Source organism: Semicossyphus pulcher, unplaced genomic scaffold (genome assembly GCF_022749685.1).
Source record: "Semicossyphus pulcher isolate SPU_LCO1_2020_fin unplaced genomic scaffold, fSemPul1.0.p SCAF_24, whole genome shotgun sequence".
Classification (NCBI taxonomy): Eukaryota; Metazoa; Chordata; class Actinopteri; order Labriformes; family Labridae; genus Semicossyphus; species Semicossyphus pulcher.
In genome coordinates, this window is record NW_027211698.1 from 9,608,952 (window position 1) to 9,627,031 (window position 18,080).

Sequence of the window (18,080 nt, forward strand, 5' to 3'; positions counted from 1 at the left end):
CCAACTCCTCGCTCTCACACACACACACACACACACACACACACACACTTCACTTCCCTTCTGACTCCTCTAATTAAGCTGTGCGGCGCGGCTGCCAATTTATTGTGTATCTAATTTGTGTGTGTGTGTGTGTGTGTGTGTCAGACGGATTCCAAGGTGAACGGCACAGCTCTGTCCTCTCCCTCCACCTCCTCTCAGCGCTCCGACTCCTCCCTCCCTCTGCTCCGCGTGGCCGCCAGCCAGACTACTGATACAATGGGTAAGAACACACACACACACACACACACACTCCCACTTATATCCTTTAATTTGCATCCACCCTGTTAAAGCAGCGAGGGTATAAATAGAGATGTAAGCAGAGAGGTGTAATTTCACAGCATGTAGAGACGACAAAGTGTGTGTGTGTGTTTGTGGTGGAAAAACGTCCTCTACTTCCTGTTTCAGGTGACGACGAGCTGTCCAGCCCTTCCCAAGATGCATCTGGGCTGGAGGAAGTGATGGAGCAGCTCAACAATTCCTTCCCTCACAGCCAGGGTACGACACACACACACACACACACGCCGTCCACTCTTTAAAAGCGACGATGTTCGATCGGATGGGGAACAAAAACTCTCCGGAGGTGGAGCTGATGCGATACCAGATATAAGCCGATAATTGCCGTCGTGTTTTCCCCTGAAAGGATTAAAACTTGTTGTTGAGTGAATCCTTTCAGCCGAAGCTTTCCTGAAGGCGGAAACACAAAAACGTGGCTTTGACCTCATTAAAAGTGTAACTCAGCTCATTAGCAGAAAGATACAGATTAGCAGGTAACTGTAGCCTGAAGAATAGAAAGCAGCTCCGCTCCAGCTGTGATGTCTACTTGTGTTATTATATAAAGAACACGTGCAGTATGTATTCAGTCACATAAAGGAAAGAAAGTATATGTTACAATGATTCATCAATAATTCTTTGGGCTGCTGAACATCAGAGGGGTGTACGAGGAAGCTAGATCACCATGGTAACCTCCTCTGCAAAGCTAACCCAGTCGGGACCAGGTTATGTTCAGAGTCTCAGGTCATACGACCCTCAGCGGAGGTTATGTGTGTAAGGAAACATGGCATCACGGAGCCTATGCATTCAGTTAGTTATTAATATAATATGACGCTCCCCTCCAGTCTCCGTCTTCTCGTTCTCACCTGTTTGCTTCAGGTGAAATTAACACTTTAAATTCCAGCAGATCATCCAAACAGTAACAGGACGACGAGGACGCAGCATCTAAGCTTCACACGGCTGGTTTTGCCGCTAAAACACAGATAAAAAAAGTCTTTAAGTATTTATCACAGATTAAATCATTATCCTGCCTCCGTCAAAAATAGACTCGCCGTATTTTTAGCGGTCGACTCTTCCGGGACGCGTCGGAGACGGACCGCGGCGCGTGCTGCTAAAATGCGAACATGGACTAGAGTGGGTGCGATAAACTCCGCGGAGAATACTGATCCCGGGTTGTACTATGTGTAGTTGTTACATTAGAAATAAACACAATGCACTGAGAGCGTTTCGTGTACATACATTTACGTAGCATTCCTCTTTTCTTATTTACTGCAGCAGTTTTTGCTTTTTACTTATCACTTCTCATTAAAACACATTTTAAACTGAAGCAGACTGCCGGTGATCGCTCCTTTTTGTGCTGAAGAAGCGTCAAATGAGTGCGCACAAAACCTGAAGCAGAAAGTTAACAGAGAGAAAGTTCATAACCACCTTCATGATACCTGTTATCTCTAACTGGTGCTTCAGGCTTTGTTGAGCCAGCTTACGTAAAGAAGCCTTGGTATGTTGAACTTCCATCGTAGTCGACCCCCCAGGACAATTCTTCTCAAAGATACTCAATTTTTCACCAAAGTAAACACGAAGAAAAGCAGTTAATTTTTACCATTAAACAGCTGGAATTACAACATTTATTTTGCTTGACAAACACTTAAAAAATACCTCAACTATCAAAGTAAACAGGACGGTAGAAAATCTCAGACGTAAACCTGAGTCACTCCCAGTAGAGTCACGTGTCAAAGTCACTTTATATTTATGGTGTCACCGCCTTCTGTTCTGGGAAACTGTTGATGAAGAACAACTTCAGTAACAATACAGAAACTCTGACAGTTGCCCTGGAGCCAATCCCAGCTGTCATTGGACGAGAGGCGTGGTACGCCCTGGACTGATTGCCAGTCAATCACAGGGCTGACACAGAGAGACAGACAACCTTGCACGCTTACAATTAAGGGCAATTTAGAGTCGCCAATGAAGCTAAGGTGCATGTCTTTGGACTGTGGGAGGAAGCCGGAGTACCCGGACAGAACCCACGCATGCACGGGGAGAACATGCACCTGTTAGAGTCCTAAAGAGGACAAAAAGGCCCGAGATTACAGCAGTGATCCTTTAAACAGAAGTGGGCTAAGAATGGAGCCTTGTGGGACACCTGTACAGCAGGTCGAGGCTTTTTAAACAGAAATGAACAAGAGATTCAAACGAGGAACTTTCTCGCTGCTCTGTTACATTTAACAACAGTAAATAAAGCAAAACATAGCTCTAACTCAAACCACTAAACTAACTGTGAAGGAAGCAGAGAGGGCAGCGTGACAGCAGGCAGAGTGAGTCAGGGCAGCGTGACTCCCGTCTGTCAGCTGCTCGGCTGATGACTGTCCGTGAAGTCAGCTAAACCGAAGCAGACGGTGACGAGTTTACAAACCTCCACTGGGAGCGATGCTTCAGCTGACAGCGCTGTCAGCAGCACGGCAGGAGGGACGCCCGGCGATGCGCTGGGATTTTATGACTGTATATGAGCATTTTTTAGTTCTTAAGTAAAGCGTCACGATTCCTTCTTTTCTTTCTCTCTATGACGAAAATGAGGCTGATTGTTTTCCCCTCTTTCTTCCTCTCTTCTCTTTCCTGTCTTTCCTCTTTGTCTCCGTGAGCCAGGAGGGAGAAGGGGACACCCATGAGAGGTTAGTGCCTCAACTTTCTCTCCCCAAAAACCTCATCTTCCGCTGCATGCTGGTGCCATTGACCCTAACACAACACGGCTTTTATAACAATCTAATAATAGGTTTAATAATGAGGCTGTTTTATCAAGTACAACTGATGCGGCACGGAGACATTTAGCAGAGTGGAAGCGTCGCGGTGCATCGATGCAGTGAGAAAACAGCTAATATCTGTCCTCCCCCTTCCTTTCACTGCCTTTAATTTCCTTTCCCTCTTCTGTCCTCTCACTCCGCTCGTCTGTGAGTCCCAATAGGGAGTCGAGTTTGTGTCCTCACTGTGCAGCCTGTGCACGTCTCTGCATGCAGGTTGTGTGTTTACAATGCCCAGAGTGAGATTTAAACTCCCTTTAATGTGATAAAAGTTGGCAAGAAAGTTCGGTCCAGTCCGAGTTGAACGGGGAATTTTATGTCTCATATTCCGGACGTTTCATTGTGTTTTAATTTTGGCCACTAGGGGAGCTACTGTAACGTAATAACCAGACTTTTCACTTCATTGATTCTTTTCATTTGCTTGAATATTAAGAGATTTATAGATCTGGAAGCTGCTTTTATTGAAAACATTAATTAAAAACTAAGCGAAATTTAGTTTGAAAGTTTGCTTGACACTTTTAATTCATTTAGGGTCAATCAAAATGTAATATTTGAACAGATTTAAAACAGTCGTTGGTGGAGGAGGACAAGCCAGTCCTCCAGTGTACTCACATGGCAAACTCCTCCCACTTGGCTGCAGCAGAAAGTGTCTTGGTCGTCATAGATTGCATGTTAGAAGTGGCCTCTTGCCTCTTGGTTTCTGGAGTGAAGTCAATGCAAAAGTGCCTTAAATCTGCATTCCTTCTAAAGGCCAGCAGGGGGCGAATTCACTGGTTGCAAAAGAAGTCTGATTTATTTTAAAGGGGGGTATTATGCTAATTTCAAGCTTCATATTTCACTCTGTGATACCTGTGGAGTAGCTTAGCATAATTTAAAGTAAAAAAAAGTTTTTAAAAAAGTCGCCTCTGCCTGAAACGACTCTGTCCCTTTAAGAAACCCCGCCCCTACAAGCCCACTTTCTTCTGATTGGCCAACTCTCCTAAGCCTGCTGAGGCTGCACTTTGTGACGTCACAAAGTGCGGCGTTTTGTTACCTCTGGACAGAGCAAGGCTAGCCGTTTACCCCGATTTCCAATTTTTATGCTAAGCTTAGCTATCAGCATCCTCTTGTGAGCTGCCGTTGGTACATATAGTGTACAAAAATCCTGTCATTAGCTTCAAAAAGCCATTATATTATGTTAAAGGGGGGTGTTATGCTAATTTTAAGCGTCAAAATTCATACCTGTGGAGTAGCTAAGCATAATTTACAGTTAAAAAACTTTGTCACACTGGTGCTCTGTGCAGGCCCTCATACAGCCTCTGCCTGAAACGACTCAGTTCAGCCCTGTCCCTTAAAGAAACCACGCCCCTACAAGCCTACTTTATTCTGATTGGCCAGCTCTCAAAGGCCTGCTGAGGCTGTGTTGAAAAAACTGTGTGAAACATGGCGTTCAAGGCAGCCTGCAGACTGAGACTACTTTACTAGGAGATTATTCCAACATACTTTTACCTACAGATTTGAAACTTCACCCACGTTTAGTCTGAAAATCCAACATTGTAACATTATATATACGTCTTAAAATGTGAAACAGCATGATACCCCCTCTTTAAAGTCCTCTATAACATAGGATGATGTTCATTTTGTTAATAATGATCTCATTTAGAGTGAACTAGACAATAAAGAAGGGTATGCTTTGGGGTGTGGCTACCCGTGATTGACAGGTCGCTATCACATTGCCCTCTCAACCAGGATAGAGATGAAACGACGCAGACCTGCTTAGCTTATGACGTCTCACCTCCCTCAGCTGTACTTGTTTTTTGTGCTAATAGCAAAAGTTAGCATGCTAAGACGGTAAACATTACACCTGCAGCATGCTAGCATTGTTATTGTAAGCATGTTGCCATGCATTAGCAGTTAGCTCGAGGTACTTGCAGAGCTGCTAGCATGGCTGCAGACTCTCTGTGTTTGTAGCTAGCCCATCCTTACTATCATGTGTTAGTGAGATTTGACTAACAGATGTTTATTCCCCCTCTCTCTCTCTCTCTGTCTCTCTCTCTCTCTCTCCAGGTCCCAGTATCGGCAGTTTGTTCCACATGGCCGACGATCTGGGCCGCGCCATGGAGTCACTGGTCAGCGTGATGACAGACGAGCAGAGCGCCGAACAGCACGAGGCCCTGCCCTTCTGATCCCACCTCCCCTTCCTCTCCCCCTCCCTCCCTCCCTCCCTACCTGTCGCATGCTTTTCTAGTCAAAACAACTGGATCGGAAACACAGTTTACAAAGAGAATATATAACGTCTATTTTTGTGAAGGATTGCGGTTCCAGCAACGACGCGTAAAAAAACAACAAAAGAAAAACATTATAACTTGTAGATTTCAGTAGTTTCTTAAAACGTCCTGAAGTTGTTTTATTATTAACAGAGGCTGGTTTTTAAACTTCTATGCAATTGTATAAAACAGAGTGGGGCGGGAGGGGGGGGGCAAAGAGATACGAGAAACAAACGAGTGTGTTCAGTGTGGTCGGATATTTGCCATCTCTTTGTTACCGGGGAAACAGCAAAAGCATTTCAGACATTTGTATCAAAAAAAAAGAATGATTGTAATCATAAGGGTGCTTTCTAAGAGGAAAATGTCTTTCTATAACAGCGTACACTACTGTCAAGGTAATGCAGGCATCCTGGATCTTTACAGTACGTTGTCTGTGAGATTGTGAGTTTGTGTGTGTGTGTGTGTGTGTGTGTGTGTGGTGGTGCCTAATATCCACGTTACATCGCAGCTTTTATTTTTTTTGGCTCAGGCCGAAATTTTAATTCTCCATGTGTCCACTCATCCGTCCATCAATTCGTTCATCCATCCTCCCTGTTATTAACATCTCGATGGCAACTGTGTTTGTTTTCGGCACAGCGCACTGTGAGCACAAACAGACGCTCTAATAGGCCCGCTGCAGAACTGAGAGTCAACGAGGTCGTTTCGAAACAAACGCACATAATGGGAAATAATTAGACATGATTTAGCATTTTATGTTTATAAACTGTGGTTATCAAGTGATTAAATGAATCTATAATTATCTTTCAACCCAATTTAAATGTGATTTTATCCAAACAAAAGGGAGACAAAGCTGCAGATTGAGTCTGATTGTTGAAATAATCAAAATAAAAGCAGCAGAGACAGAAAAACACGGACTTTTTTTCTCTGGTGTGCGTACTACATTTCCCACAATGCCGCTATAAAGCATCTTTCAAACTTTCAACCCTTGCTTCCTGGTAAATGTGCAATACACTAGCTGTGTCCCAATTAAGGTGCTGCATCCTTCGGAGGCCAAATGTACGTGCCGATTTTATCGAAGGCTGTCCAATTTCGAAGACTCCTTCAGATGCGGCCGACAAATGCGTCCTCGTTTTCCCGGGCCACGAAGGATCCAACGTATTCCCATATTTGTGCATGCCAATCCAAACGAGATGGCGGACTCTTAAACCGCCGAGGAATACATTTTAAAATGTGGAAGTTTTTAGTTTCAACGCAATCAAAAAGCTAGCGTTACACGTTTAAAAAAAACCCAACCTAAAATAATAGGTTACATGACGTTAGTTATGCTAGCTAGTTAGCCCGCTAGCTACCTGTTGCTAGGCAACCGTAGCGATGTTTGATGACGCAAGGGTAATGGTGTGGACACACTGAGCGCAGCTGAAAATTCGGCCCCATTCATTGTTTACAGCAAGCGGCCAATTCGTGCTCAGAGCATGCTGGGAAACCTTGCGTTGCGCACCAGGCTAGCTGCGCCACTTTCTGACAACTTTTTCTCCCTCATTATGTCGTGTTCATGCAACCTTGTGGGGAGCTGCTTGGATTGAAAACACTCCTCAATTCACACCAACAAGTGACCAGCGAGGCAGGGCGGACGCCAGTGTAGGCGAATTGGTCGCGTGCAGTGTGCCCCTTTTTGGCTTCTAGTCAATCGAATAGCTAGCGTTAAAAATGTTAAAAATAACATAACAAATTATCTTTAAAATAATAGATTAAGTTCCGTGACGTTAGTTTTGCTAGCTACGTAGCTGCCCCTGAACTGACATGTGCAGGCTTTCTTTTAAACATTTAGCGTCCCCTAGCTCAAAGTGAGATAACCCTGATGACGTCACTGTGACATCATCAGGGTTATATCCAAGCTGCTGATTTCCAGTCTTTTTAAGCTTCGTTCATTCATCAGTTCTGCATCAGGCCTCAACAGAGAGAGAAACACGTCCTGATTATTGCACTGGTACATCTTAACGATCATGTTTCTATCAGTTAAATCTTTCTTTGTGTCTCTGTGAGGGCCTGTTGACACAGTACACTGTGCTGACTTCTGGTTTTAAGTCTTTCTCCACATTACTGTAAGAGGAATGTGATTTAAACCTGAGCACGACGGTGTTACGCGGCTGCTAGCTGAGATTATTTTTGATGCATTCTTCTGATTTTTAACAGAGAAATATTTGAGTTTTAGGAAGCCCAGTAACGTAAGCTCTACCTCGTTGTCAAAGTCCGGTCCGGAGACGGTTTCTCTACTGAACTCAACCCCACACCTTTATCAGATTGTCGATGGATTCACGTCAGATGCAGACACTGTAGGAGCCTCTGATCCGAATGTTCCGATGCATTCACTGAAAAAACTACAAATCAAACGACTCTGTGTGCACTACTGTCATACCTGGGACTTACTAGATTATGTTTTCTGTGTGGAGGATGTTTATTCTAGCAGAGTGTTACATTTGTCTTTGGTTTAAAGGCTTTTTTTTTGTTGTTCTGTGTGAGGTGTTACAATATTAGCATGTGTGACTAAATGAACTCCATCTTTATTTAATGTGGAACCACTCGGAGACGTCCGCGGTGAGCGTCGCAGCGTGTGTGTTTTTTGGCTTCATATTCTCTCAGCATGAGCCAGAAGTTTGTTTTGATCCAGACACTGAATTAGATTTTTTTTTTTTTTTTCATTTCTAACGTTTGTTTCATTCTCACATCATGTTTCCAATAACGCGTCAATACTTCACAACATATCAGATTCCACCAAATATATGCCTTACTACTGTATTATAAAATGCTTTACTGTATATCAATAAAGCACGCAGTTATGTTGACTTGACTCGCCTGTTTGATTAGCTGTTTGTTTTGTAACCAGGAGTATAATTAACGCAGGGCATGATTAGCGCAGTAAAAACACCTGGCTGCAGCGAGGCGGAGGGTGAGGAAGACGTCGCGAGAGATGAGGACGGTGGACACCAGCGGCGCCGGAAGTGGAGATACAGTAGCTGGAGGGACAGTAAGGCATTAAAAACATGGTTGCTTGAAAGAAAGATGACGGCCAATTCCTACTAACTGAAGGTAAACACCTACTGTTTATTAAAACTGACACATAGCTCTTACTAGCAACCGTAGAAAAAGTACACACAATATAGTCCGTACCCCGCCTCCCCTCTGATAATTCCCATACAGTCCCTTAGCGATTAAAACAACAGAAATTTGCCTCTACCTGCACAAGTGTTGTTTTTGGTGGATACAATACTTCAGAATTGGCTTGTGATGTGTACTCACCTGCGTTATAAGTTATGGGTGCTGTCCTCACACAGTTCGGTGGGTCCAGCTCTTAAACTATGTGAGGTTAATGGAGGACAGGCTCGTGAAGAACACACCGAGAGGTGACGTGAAAGAGGCTGGAGGAGCATCAACTGCTACACGTATTCCCTCCATGCACCTCTCGCCTTCTTTTCCTCTCTTTCTTGCGTATAAAAAGACATCTTTTTGGAATTGTTATGATAATGTTCATTAAAGTCACATGCAGGAAAATTACATGAATGTAGTGGTACAGATGTAATTGCAAGGGAAACCAGTTAATTGTGAACAATAGATACAATTTATACTATACATACTATGCTATAGATGTGTAACAATGCATCGTTAGCTATAAACGTATAGCTATAAGCTATATATATATGTAGATATGTGTGTGTTTTATTTTAGTTTTAGTTTTATTCATACTTTTATTTATTCATACTTTTAAACATAAAATAGAAATACTCAAAAAACACTATAAAAAATCTGTATAGTCCTTGATTGAAGAACTGACGTGCTGAAGTACAGTACATTTAATTTAAAGTGTTGATACATAATTATAATTACTTTATGTTCTTGTCAATAATACATATATAATATAATAAACAAATGCATTGTTGTACAATTTATCCTTTTTTCTATCTTAATAACATTTAACATACTGTATTATTTATGCTCTATTTAAACGACAACGTAAAAGACAAGTGGTGTAATTACTGTCTGTGGACACTAGATGTCGCCCAAACACTTTTTTTTAGTGTGTTTTTTTTGCGATGAAGCCAAACCGGAAGTTGTGGCAGGTCACGTGATTGCCGTTCAACATGCCGGCAAGTGGCGTTTATTTAGAAAGTAGCAGTCCCTAATGAGGATGTTTTCTTCCTCTTATCACTTTTTATTCTGCTACTGCTGTAACGAGATGATAGTTTGATAGTTTGTCCCGTTCGTCAGCTTCAGCCGGAGACACAAAGTAAGAAAGATGTCTGCTTTCAGCGCCGAGCTCATAGACTACCTGGAGGGGAGGATCACTTTTGAGGAGTTTGACAAGCGGAGAGATGAGCGGAAACCAAAGGTAAGTCACTTATTATGGTGAAATTGATACCTGGAAGTGAGTTAGCTTGACCAGGTAAAGCCCCACAGCTAAAATGCTGAGCTAAGTTAGCTAGCGAGCTAGCTAGCTGAGGCAGCATCACCTGTTTACTACCACTGTATCGTCAGCTACAATTAAGTTTTAGGCAGCTCTGGAATATGCGTAGTTTTCTTGAAGTTGCATGAAACTGACGTGTTCTTTCCTCTCTCAGGATTCAGGGGAATTAGCTGAAGATGCAGAGGATGATGCTCAGCCCTCCACCTCTGCACAGATCCCGGGGAGCAGGGGTAACACTGCCCGTCTCTCTTGTCCATGGCACTAACATAACTAACTAATTGTAGTGCACTATATTACAACTCTCTTCTCCTTTCAGAAGAGGGAGTCAGCGCCGGTGTCCAGCTGGCGTTTGCCTCCATGCTGGGCGAAACGCCACAACCACCATCCTCAGAGGAAGAGGACGAAGAAGAGGAGGAGGAGGATGAGGAAGAAGAGGAGGACACCTTGAGCTATGTTGATGATGAAGATGATGAGGATTACAAGGTGGAGGAAGAGGGGGCGAAGGTGGAGGTGGAGGAGGTGGTGGTTGAGGAGACGGAGAAGAGGCGTAGGCGACGGGGGAAGGGAGGGAGAGGGCGCAGGAAGAGGAGACAGGCTTTTGAGGAGGACGATGAGGATATGACGGTGGGCGACGTGTTCGCGCTGGAGATGGAGCTGAACCGAGAAAACAAGAAGATGATGAAGGTGAGGAGGAGAGTGTGCGTGTATTTTCCCAGCTCGTAATGTGCGTTAACTTTTTCTTTGTGTGTGTTCAGGAGCGGCGTCACCGCAGCAAGCTGCCCCGAGCTCTGAGAGGCCTGATGGGAGAGGCGAACATCCGCTACGCCCGAGGAGAGAAAGAGGACGCCATCCTGATGTGCATGGAGATCATACGACAGGCCCCTCTGGCCTTTGAGCCTTTCTCCACGTTGGCGATGATCTACGAGGACGAAGACGACATGGAGAAGGCGCTGCAGTTCGGTCTGATCGCCGCCCACCTGAACCCGTCAGACTGCGAGGAGTGGATCCGACTGGCTGAAATGTCTCTGGAGCAGGAGAACACCCGACAGGCGATCGTCTGCTACACGAAGGGTCAGTCAGACACTGCTGATACACAATTGAGTAACTTCTAACAATCAATACTGACGTATGTCGCTGTTTCGCCAGCCATCAAGTACGACCCCACCAACGTGCGCTACCTGTGGGAGCGCTCCAGCCTGCAGATGCGCCTGGGCGAGCACAAACACTGCATGGACGGTTACCGCAGGATCCTGGCGCTGCTGCCGATGGAGGAGGGCGAGCACTTCATGCAGCTCTCTAAGGATATGGCCAAGTACGGGACGCACGTTTCCTGACTGAAGGTGGCCTGAAAGCACCTTTATTCATCATGTGTGTGTGTACATCTGTGTTGTGTAGGAGCTACTATGAGAGCAATGACCTGCCCTCAGCTCTGGGTGTCATTGAGGACGCTCTTGCGCGGCACCCCAGCCTGGTGAGCGACGACTTCATCAACATGGCAGCTGAGCTCTACATCGCCAGCCGTCAGCACAAAAAGGCCTTGGAGGTACACGCTTCATTCAGCGACGTATATTCTGTCTTAATGAATGAATACACTTACGTTGTGCGTGTGTGTGTGTGTTTTCTAGGTCTTGGTCCAGTTTGCAGGCGTGGTTTTGGTGAGGGATGAACTCAAACCCGACGTAGCGGCGCCGACGCAAGAAGAGGAAGTGGCGGAGAAGACGACGGAGGAGCAGGAGAAGGGGAACGAGGAGGACGTGAAGACAAACACTGTTGCAGCGGAGGAGGAAGGTGGGTTTGCGGACATTAGCGTTAAAATTAGGGCTAAGCATCTTTAACCGTAAGTTTTAATATATTTATGTTGATGTTGCCTTCTCTTTAGGGGCCGAAAACACTCTCACGTATAATAACTTTAACATTTTTATTGCCATTAGGACGAACTTAGAAGAGAAGAGATTTGCCTTACAAAGCTCTCACACTGAAACACTGCTGCTCGTTCTTTGTCTGACTGATGAGATAATTGCTCACCCCGGGAGGAGGACAAGCTGACATTTCTGAGTCGGCAGTAGAAAGAAGGTTTTTTGTATTGTCGAGCTGTCATGTCATGTGTCGGCATCAATTAACCCATTCAGATGTATTTTACACCCACTGCACAGATTGCATAAAAGTTATTATTACCGGTTTATTCCGAAGCGGATCCTTTGTGATCTTTATTAAAGAGACTAAATTAGCTCTCAGTGGAAGAGGCAGCTTCCTCTTCCTGTACTTTAACGCAGATTGAGCTCAGAAAATAGTTCCTTTACAATCACGTTGTTCCAACTTGTAATTTTATTTTTTGTAACCATAGAAACAAATACAGTTTATTATTGTTATTTTCAACAGGTTATTCACAGGTAACAAACACAGTTCGCCGGTGCTATTACGGGGAGCTTTTACGTAGTCTGGTGGAGGCCAGGGAGCTCGCTAAACTACACTTCCTCAATCTAGGATGCCCGTCTCCGATGTCATGTCTCGTTCAAAATTGTCAGGTTTGAAATGTAGACTGCAGACCTGAAGATTTTATAGACGATCCACCGGTATATTCTCGTTGTGTTTCGGATTCTGTAGTAGTATTTTACTCCAGCGTCTCTCGCTGGGCCGTTCCTTTCAGAGGGAGGGGCGCAATGCATGCTGGGTGTTGTAGGAATGTAGAATGGGCGAAACCACGAGCTGTTTGTACGACTTTCTCCACAGCTATGGCGCCAATTTCAAATATTATTGCTCCTGAGACTTAACAGATTTATCATTCTAATACATCGACTTAAAGTGTATGTTCTTGCAACTTACAGGCTCAGATTGTTTTTGTTTCTGTCTGACAACATTATAGAAACAATCCCGACAGAGACGCCCTCATACTTCACCTCTTCTGAGATTTCAGAGCGAGACTTTCCTTTGAGCCAGACTTTTTTCTGGTCGACAAAAAGTATTGTTCTCTTGAACAAAAAGGTCTTTTTCTGTTGGGATTCTTTCTCTTATGTCGCCAAAAACATGCACTTCTAGTGGACAAAGCAAACTTCCATACATCCATCATCTATACCGCTGATCCTGTCCAGGGTCGGGTGGGGCTGGAGCTTATCCCAGCTGTCAAAGTTTGAGATTAAAGTCTCCTCCCTGATTTGATCCGTTATTAAAATAGAGCGTGCTGGCAATCTTCAGGCCTTAGCCGAGCTTTTTCTCACACCCACCACCAGAGGAACTTTTAGCTTTAGTTTTAGAACATAGTCATGCTGATTGATGATCTGCGTGTGTGTCCAGGTGAAATTAAGGATGTGCAGGTACCCGACAGCGTCCCAGTGGACCTGAGGGCCAAGCTGATGGTCTGCCTCATACACCTGCACGTCTACACCCCCCTGGAGGTAAAGAAGATTTTCAAAGTGATTTATAGCATTTAAATGAAAATGGACAAATAAATGTCTGCATGTCTCTGTATCCACCCCTTCTCAGGGCCTGGTGTCATCACTGATGGAGCAGAGCCCAGAGGAGATCGGCGACTTGTACCTGGACGTGGGTGAAGCGTACCTGGAGGTGGGCGAGTACATGTCTGCTCTGCCTCTGCTGTCTGCCCTCGTCATATCGGAAAAGTACAACCTGGCTGTCGTCTGGCTGCGACACGCAGGTGAGACCAACAGACTGTTTCTTTAAGAAGCGCTCCAATTTTGCATTTTGAGTCTGTATTTCAATTAAAAATGAAAGTTAGCTAGTTAAGCTAACTAGCTTAAAATCAGATCTACGTAGCCTATGTAAAAGTGCAAGACAGGATATAACCTGATTCGTCACATCAACGGCTTCATCACTTCTCCATCACAGAGTGTTTGAAGGCGCTGGGTCACATGGAGGTGGCAGCAGAAAGCTACACGAAGGTGGTGGACATGGCCCCCCAGCACCTGGAGGCCCGGCTCTCCCTGGCCACCCTGCAGCAGCAGCTGGGCCGGCCCGAGTGCGCCCTGAAGGCGCTGGAGTCCATGTACGACAGCGACACGCTGGCGCAGGACTCGTCAGCTGCACAGAAAGTAAGTGTTTAGTTTTCTTAGAGGCCCTAAATGCTGCATGTGATTAGTTTAACTCAGTTGCTTCTGGTTATTGAAATTATTTTATTTATTTTCCAGCTGCTATCGTTGAACGATTACACTTTTTAAGCCTTTTTAAGTCAAGAAAAGTTAGAAAAAAAATCATGAAAACTTTGCCATAATGACAATAGAGAATCCCCATGTTAAACCCAGCAATTGAAATGGTTTACTAAATCTATTAACTAAAAACATGTCATAAAACGTTTGACTTTTAATGATGCGCAACTTTTAGGGATGCACGATATTATCGGCACGTTATCGGTATCGGCCGATATTGGCTTAAAAATGAACTATCAGATATCGGCCAACACGCCGATATCCGCCGATATAATTAACCGATAAAATAATGGGCTGCTGCATACTTGATTAAATGCCCGACCTCGGCGCAATGTTCCCGGCGCGAAGAAGACCTGCGCGGCGCAGAGTGATGACGTCACGTGTGTCTACCTGCAGCATGAGAGAGTTAGAAGCCAAAATGTCCGCGGTGTGGAAGTCTTTCAAAGTGTCCGAAATAGAAAGCAAAGCTGCTATTTGCAATGACTGCTCAGCTTCGGTGATGCGAGGAGGAGCCAAGGCAAAGTCTTTCAACACTACAAACTTGATTAACCATCTCAAGACCCGTCACCCCGACCGCTGTAACACATGTGATAAGAGTATCACCATTATACTGTACGCTAATTCCAATACAGAAGAGAGTTGATGATCTCTGCAATTAGGTGTGCGGGAAAAAATATCGGTATCGGCTAAATGAGTTGCAAAATATATCGGCACATCGGATATCGGCAAAAAACCTAATATCGTGCATCCCTCGTAACTTTACCTCATGTTTTTTGTCCTGGCTGCATTGGGCTTCTGTACATACTTAATAAATACACAGTTTGAACTGTTTAAATCCTGAGTCGAGCTTTAAGCGCCTGGTTTTAAAAAAAAAGGAAGCATCATTTCTTCTGTTTGTGATGCTAATATATTAACATATGTTGTGTTTGTAGGAGTTAAAGCTGCTGCTGCATCGCTCCACGCTGCTGAAGACTCAGGGACAGACAGAGGGCTACCTGGATGCTATGATCAGTATGATCTCCATGCTGCTGAAGGTAACGCACACACATGATTTTTTACATGCATACAATCTCTGCTTTGTTTTACAAATGAGTCATTCATGTGTGTGTTTGTCCCAGGTGGCCATGCAGCGTGCCAAGGTGTGTGTGCGTTCTGTCATCGTGTCGGGCGAGAGCCACCTGAGGCTGGTGAAGGTTAAAGACATCGTGCCGGAGATCGACGACCACGAAGCTGCTTATCTGGATAACACTGGTATAAATATACATGTGTGTGTGTGTGTGTGTGTGTGTGTGTGCTCTAAGTCTTCATACCTGGTGGCCTGGCTGATGTACAGAGCCTGCAGTTGGCAGGAGCGGAGCACTTGGCCCGACATCGTCCTCAGTCAGCACTTATAAACAGATGCCATGTGTGGAGTAAAGCTGTTTATTGCTCTCTTAAAGGAACATTCTGGAAACTCAAACGCTTAAACGCTACAAATACCCGCACTGATATGGAGATACCGATCTTAAACAATATCTACTACAATTATTCCTCACCACACTCCGCTCCCTGCGCTCAGGTAAAACCAACGTCCTGTCCAAGGAGGACTGGTGGCAGCTGCTGGTGAGCTGCGTGCTGACGCTGTGCGAGGTGAAGCGCTTCGAGGAGGCCGACCTGCTGGTGGAGTCGGCCATGGAGTTCTTCTCCTTCTACGACAACAAGCCCAAGAGGAAGGAGATGGAGTTCTTCGGACTGTCCGCCACCATCCTCGACCACAACTACTACAAGGCTTACAACTACATCAGGTAGGCTCGCGTGTGCAGCGAGCAAGATGTGCTATATCTGAGTGTGAATTACCTTCTGTCTGTCTCATTAGATTGATGCTGATGGAAAATGTGGATCTGCCTCAGCTGTGGAATATTTTCAACCAGGTTTGTCTCCCTCTCTGTCTTTCACACTCTTCTTGTGTTTGTTCACTTGCACTTAAACGTGTGTATGTCTGTCCTCCCCTCAGCTGACGATAACCTCCCAGCACCAGCGCCACCATCGCTTCTGTCTGCGCCTCCTGCTGAAGCATCCCGACAACCACGCCCTGTGCGTCCTCTGCGGACACAACGCCATGGTGTCGGGGAGCTTCAAACACGCTCTGGGTACAAAACTGACTGCACTGCTTGTTCTGCTCGTTTTAGCTGATGGAGTACAAACTGGTTTGAAAGCTCCCCGAGCTGCAGAATCCTCCCCATGCAGCTCGGGGCTGCTCGCTGTCTTCTTGTTGCTCTGACAACACAATAAAGCTGTGACTTAAAAGCACTGACTTAAACATGTTGTGCGTCTTTAGGTCAGTACATTCAGGCCTTCCAGACTCACCCAAACAACCCGCTCTACAGCCTGTGCGTGGGGCTCACCTTCTTCCACATGGCGTCTCAGAAGTATGTCGGCAAACGGCACACGCTGGTGCTGCAGGTACAGTGTTTGTTCTTTTAGCTGTACATCTACACACACTAGTGTGTTCTGTTTTTAGATAAACAGGTGTGTGTTTCAGGGCTTCTCCTTCCTGTGGCGGTACGTGGAGCTGCGCGGAGAGTGCCAGGAGAGCATGTACAACCTGGGCAGGGCGCTGCACCAGATGGGGCTCACACATCTGGCCATTCACTACTACCAGAAGGCACTTACACTTCCCGCTCAGACACTGGAGGTGAAACATCTCCCTCACTTTTATTCAGGATATTGCTAAACAGACCTACATGCACAACCGTTTGATGCCACTCTCCTCTCGTCCTCCCTGCAGGGTATCCCGGACGATCAGCTGGACCTGAGCAGGGAGATCGCCTTCAACCTGTCGCTCATCTACCAGGCCAGCGGGAACATGGAGATGGCCCGGCAGCTCATCAGCACACACTGCATTATTTGAGAAACACCTCACCGTCTGTGTCTTTGCAAGTGCTACCTTGTGTTTATATATGGAGGACAAAAAAAGACTTTTTTATTCATTGAAAAATTCAGCAGTAAATACAAAAAAAAAACCACCTGAAACCTGAAATTGATACAAAAATAATGTTTAAAAATAAATAAAAATTGAATATATATTTTTAATGTATTTTCTACATAAATAGAGTAAAAATATTTTAATAAAAAAAATAGAAAAATATAAATAAACATTAGTTTATTTTTTCTGGTATCCATTTATTTTTATTTATTGATCTGATTTTGTATTTATGGATTTATGAATAAGCCATTTTTGTCCTCCATATAAAATAAGTCCTCTCGTACAAACATGGACAATTATGCTGTCAGTTCAGCTGTGATGTTTACATATATATAAGGCTCTGTGATCTACTGTTTTTGTACTATTTATATTTTTCCAGTTTTAGAGGCACTGCTGCTAAATTATCGCCCAGATCAGTTTTTGATACTTCAACAAAAACACCTTCATAAATCTACAACTGAAACATTATGAGTCTAATGTGTTTATGTGTTTCTAAAGCTGAAAAATAAGTGTTATTTTGCATCAGGTCTTATTTATTTTAGAGTAATGTGAGAAAAAGATGCATGGACAGACTTTCTTTTGTTGTTGCAGGGATTATGGTGGTGGGATTATTTGCCAAATCCCACCCTCTCTCCTACCCCAACCGTCTGCTTTCATCATGCGTCTTCCCCCGGGTAACTACACTCCATCTAGGGCAGCACCAGGAGCAGACAGCAAGGCCTACTAGTGGAGGGGAGGGGTGAACCTTCTACAAGTTACTGCCCAATTTTTTTAAATTATTATTTAGGCTCAAAAAATTCAAAGAAATTACCAAACGTCTCTAAAAGATCTTTTCTTTCCATTTTTGCAGACGTTTAGACCTTGCAGACGGCTGCACAGTTTAGCCAGCTGCCCCCTCCTATAGGAGAGATTTTATCCTTAGATGACTTTATTTAACGGCATCACCGTCTACTTCTAAATTCATAATAACAAAAGAATTTAAAATGTAAATAATTAATAGTTTAAAGGGGCCATATCTTTTAAAGGGGTATTCTCATATTTTGCATGGGTTTCATGTTGTTGGGTGTTTATTGTTCACAGCGAAAAAGTGAAAACTGCATAATTCCGTTTTTCCAGAATTTACAAAGGTCGCCTCTGAAATGGGCCGTT

The 18,080-nt window shown here is 44.5% G+C and overlaps 2 protein-coding genes across 6 annotated transcripts in view; both read left to right on the forward strand.

Moving 5' to 3' along the window:
• dmd (dystrophin) overlaps positions 1-5,531 on the forward strand; it is a 195,945-nt gene extending 190,414 nt beyond the window's left edge. For all 5 annotated transcript variants that reach the window (XM_069675656.1, XM_069675655.1, XM_069675657.1 and 2 more), the window contains 3 exons: positions 145-259; positions 445-534; positions 5,148-5,531. In XM_069675656.1, the coding sequence (XP_069531757.1) occupies positions 145-259; positions 445-534; positions 5,148-5,266 (324 nt within the window). In that variant the 3' untranslated portion in view covers positions 5,267-5,531. The remainder of the gene's footprint in view (positions 1-144; positions 260-444; positions 535-5,147) is intronic.
• Positions 5,532-9,503: 3,972 nt separating this feature from the next.
• Positions 9,504-17,195, forward strand: gtf3c3 (general transcription factor IIIC, polypeptide 3). Its single transcript, XM_069675418.1, has 18 exons — positions 9,504-9,731; positions 9,961-10,036; positions 10,123-10,490; positions 10,562-10,877; positions 10,953-11,118; positions 11,202-11,349; positions 11,432-11,594; positions 13,098-13,198; positions 13,287-13,458; positions 13,650-13,852; positions 14,899-15,000; positions 15,085-15,217; positions 15,525-15,750; positions 15,822-15,876; positions 15,960-16,095; positions 16,284-16,408; positions 16,488-16,640; positions 16,734-17,195. The coding sequence occupies exons 1-18, from the start codon at positions 9,639-9,641 to the stop codon at positions 16,854-16,856; spliced, it is 2,859 nt and encodes a 952-aa protein (XP_069531519.1). The 5' UTR covers positions 9,504-9,638; the 3' UTR covers positions 16,857-17,195.
• Positions 17,196-18,080: the final 885 nt, after the last annotated feature.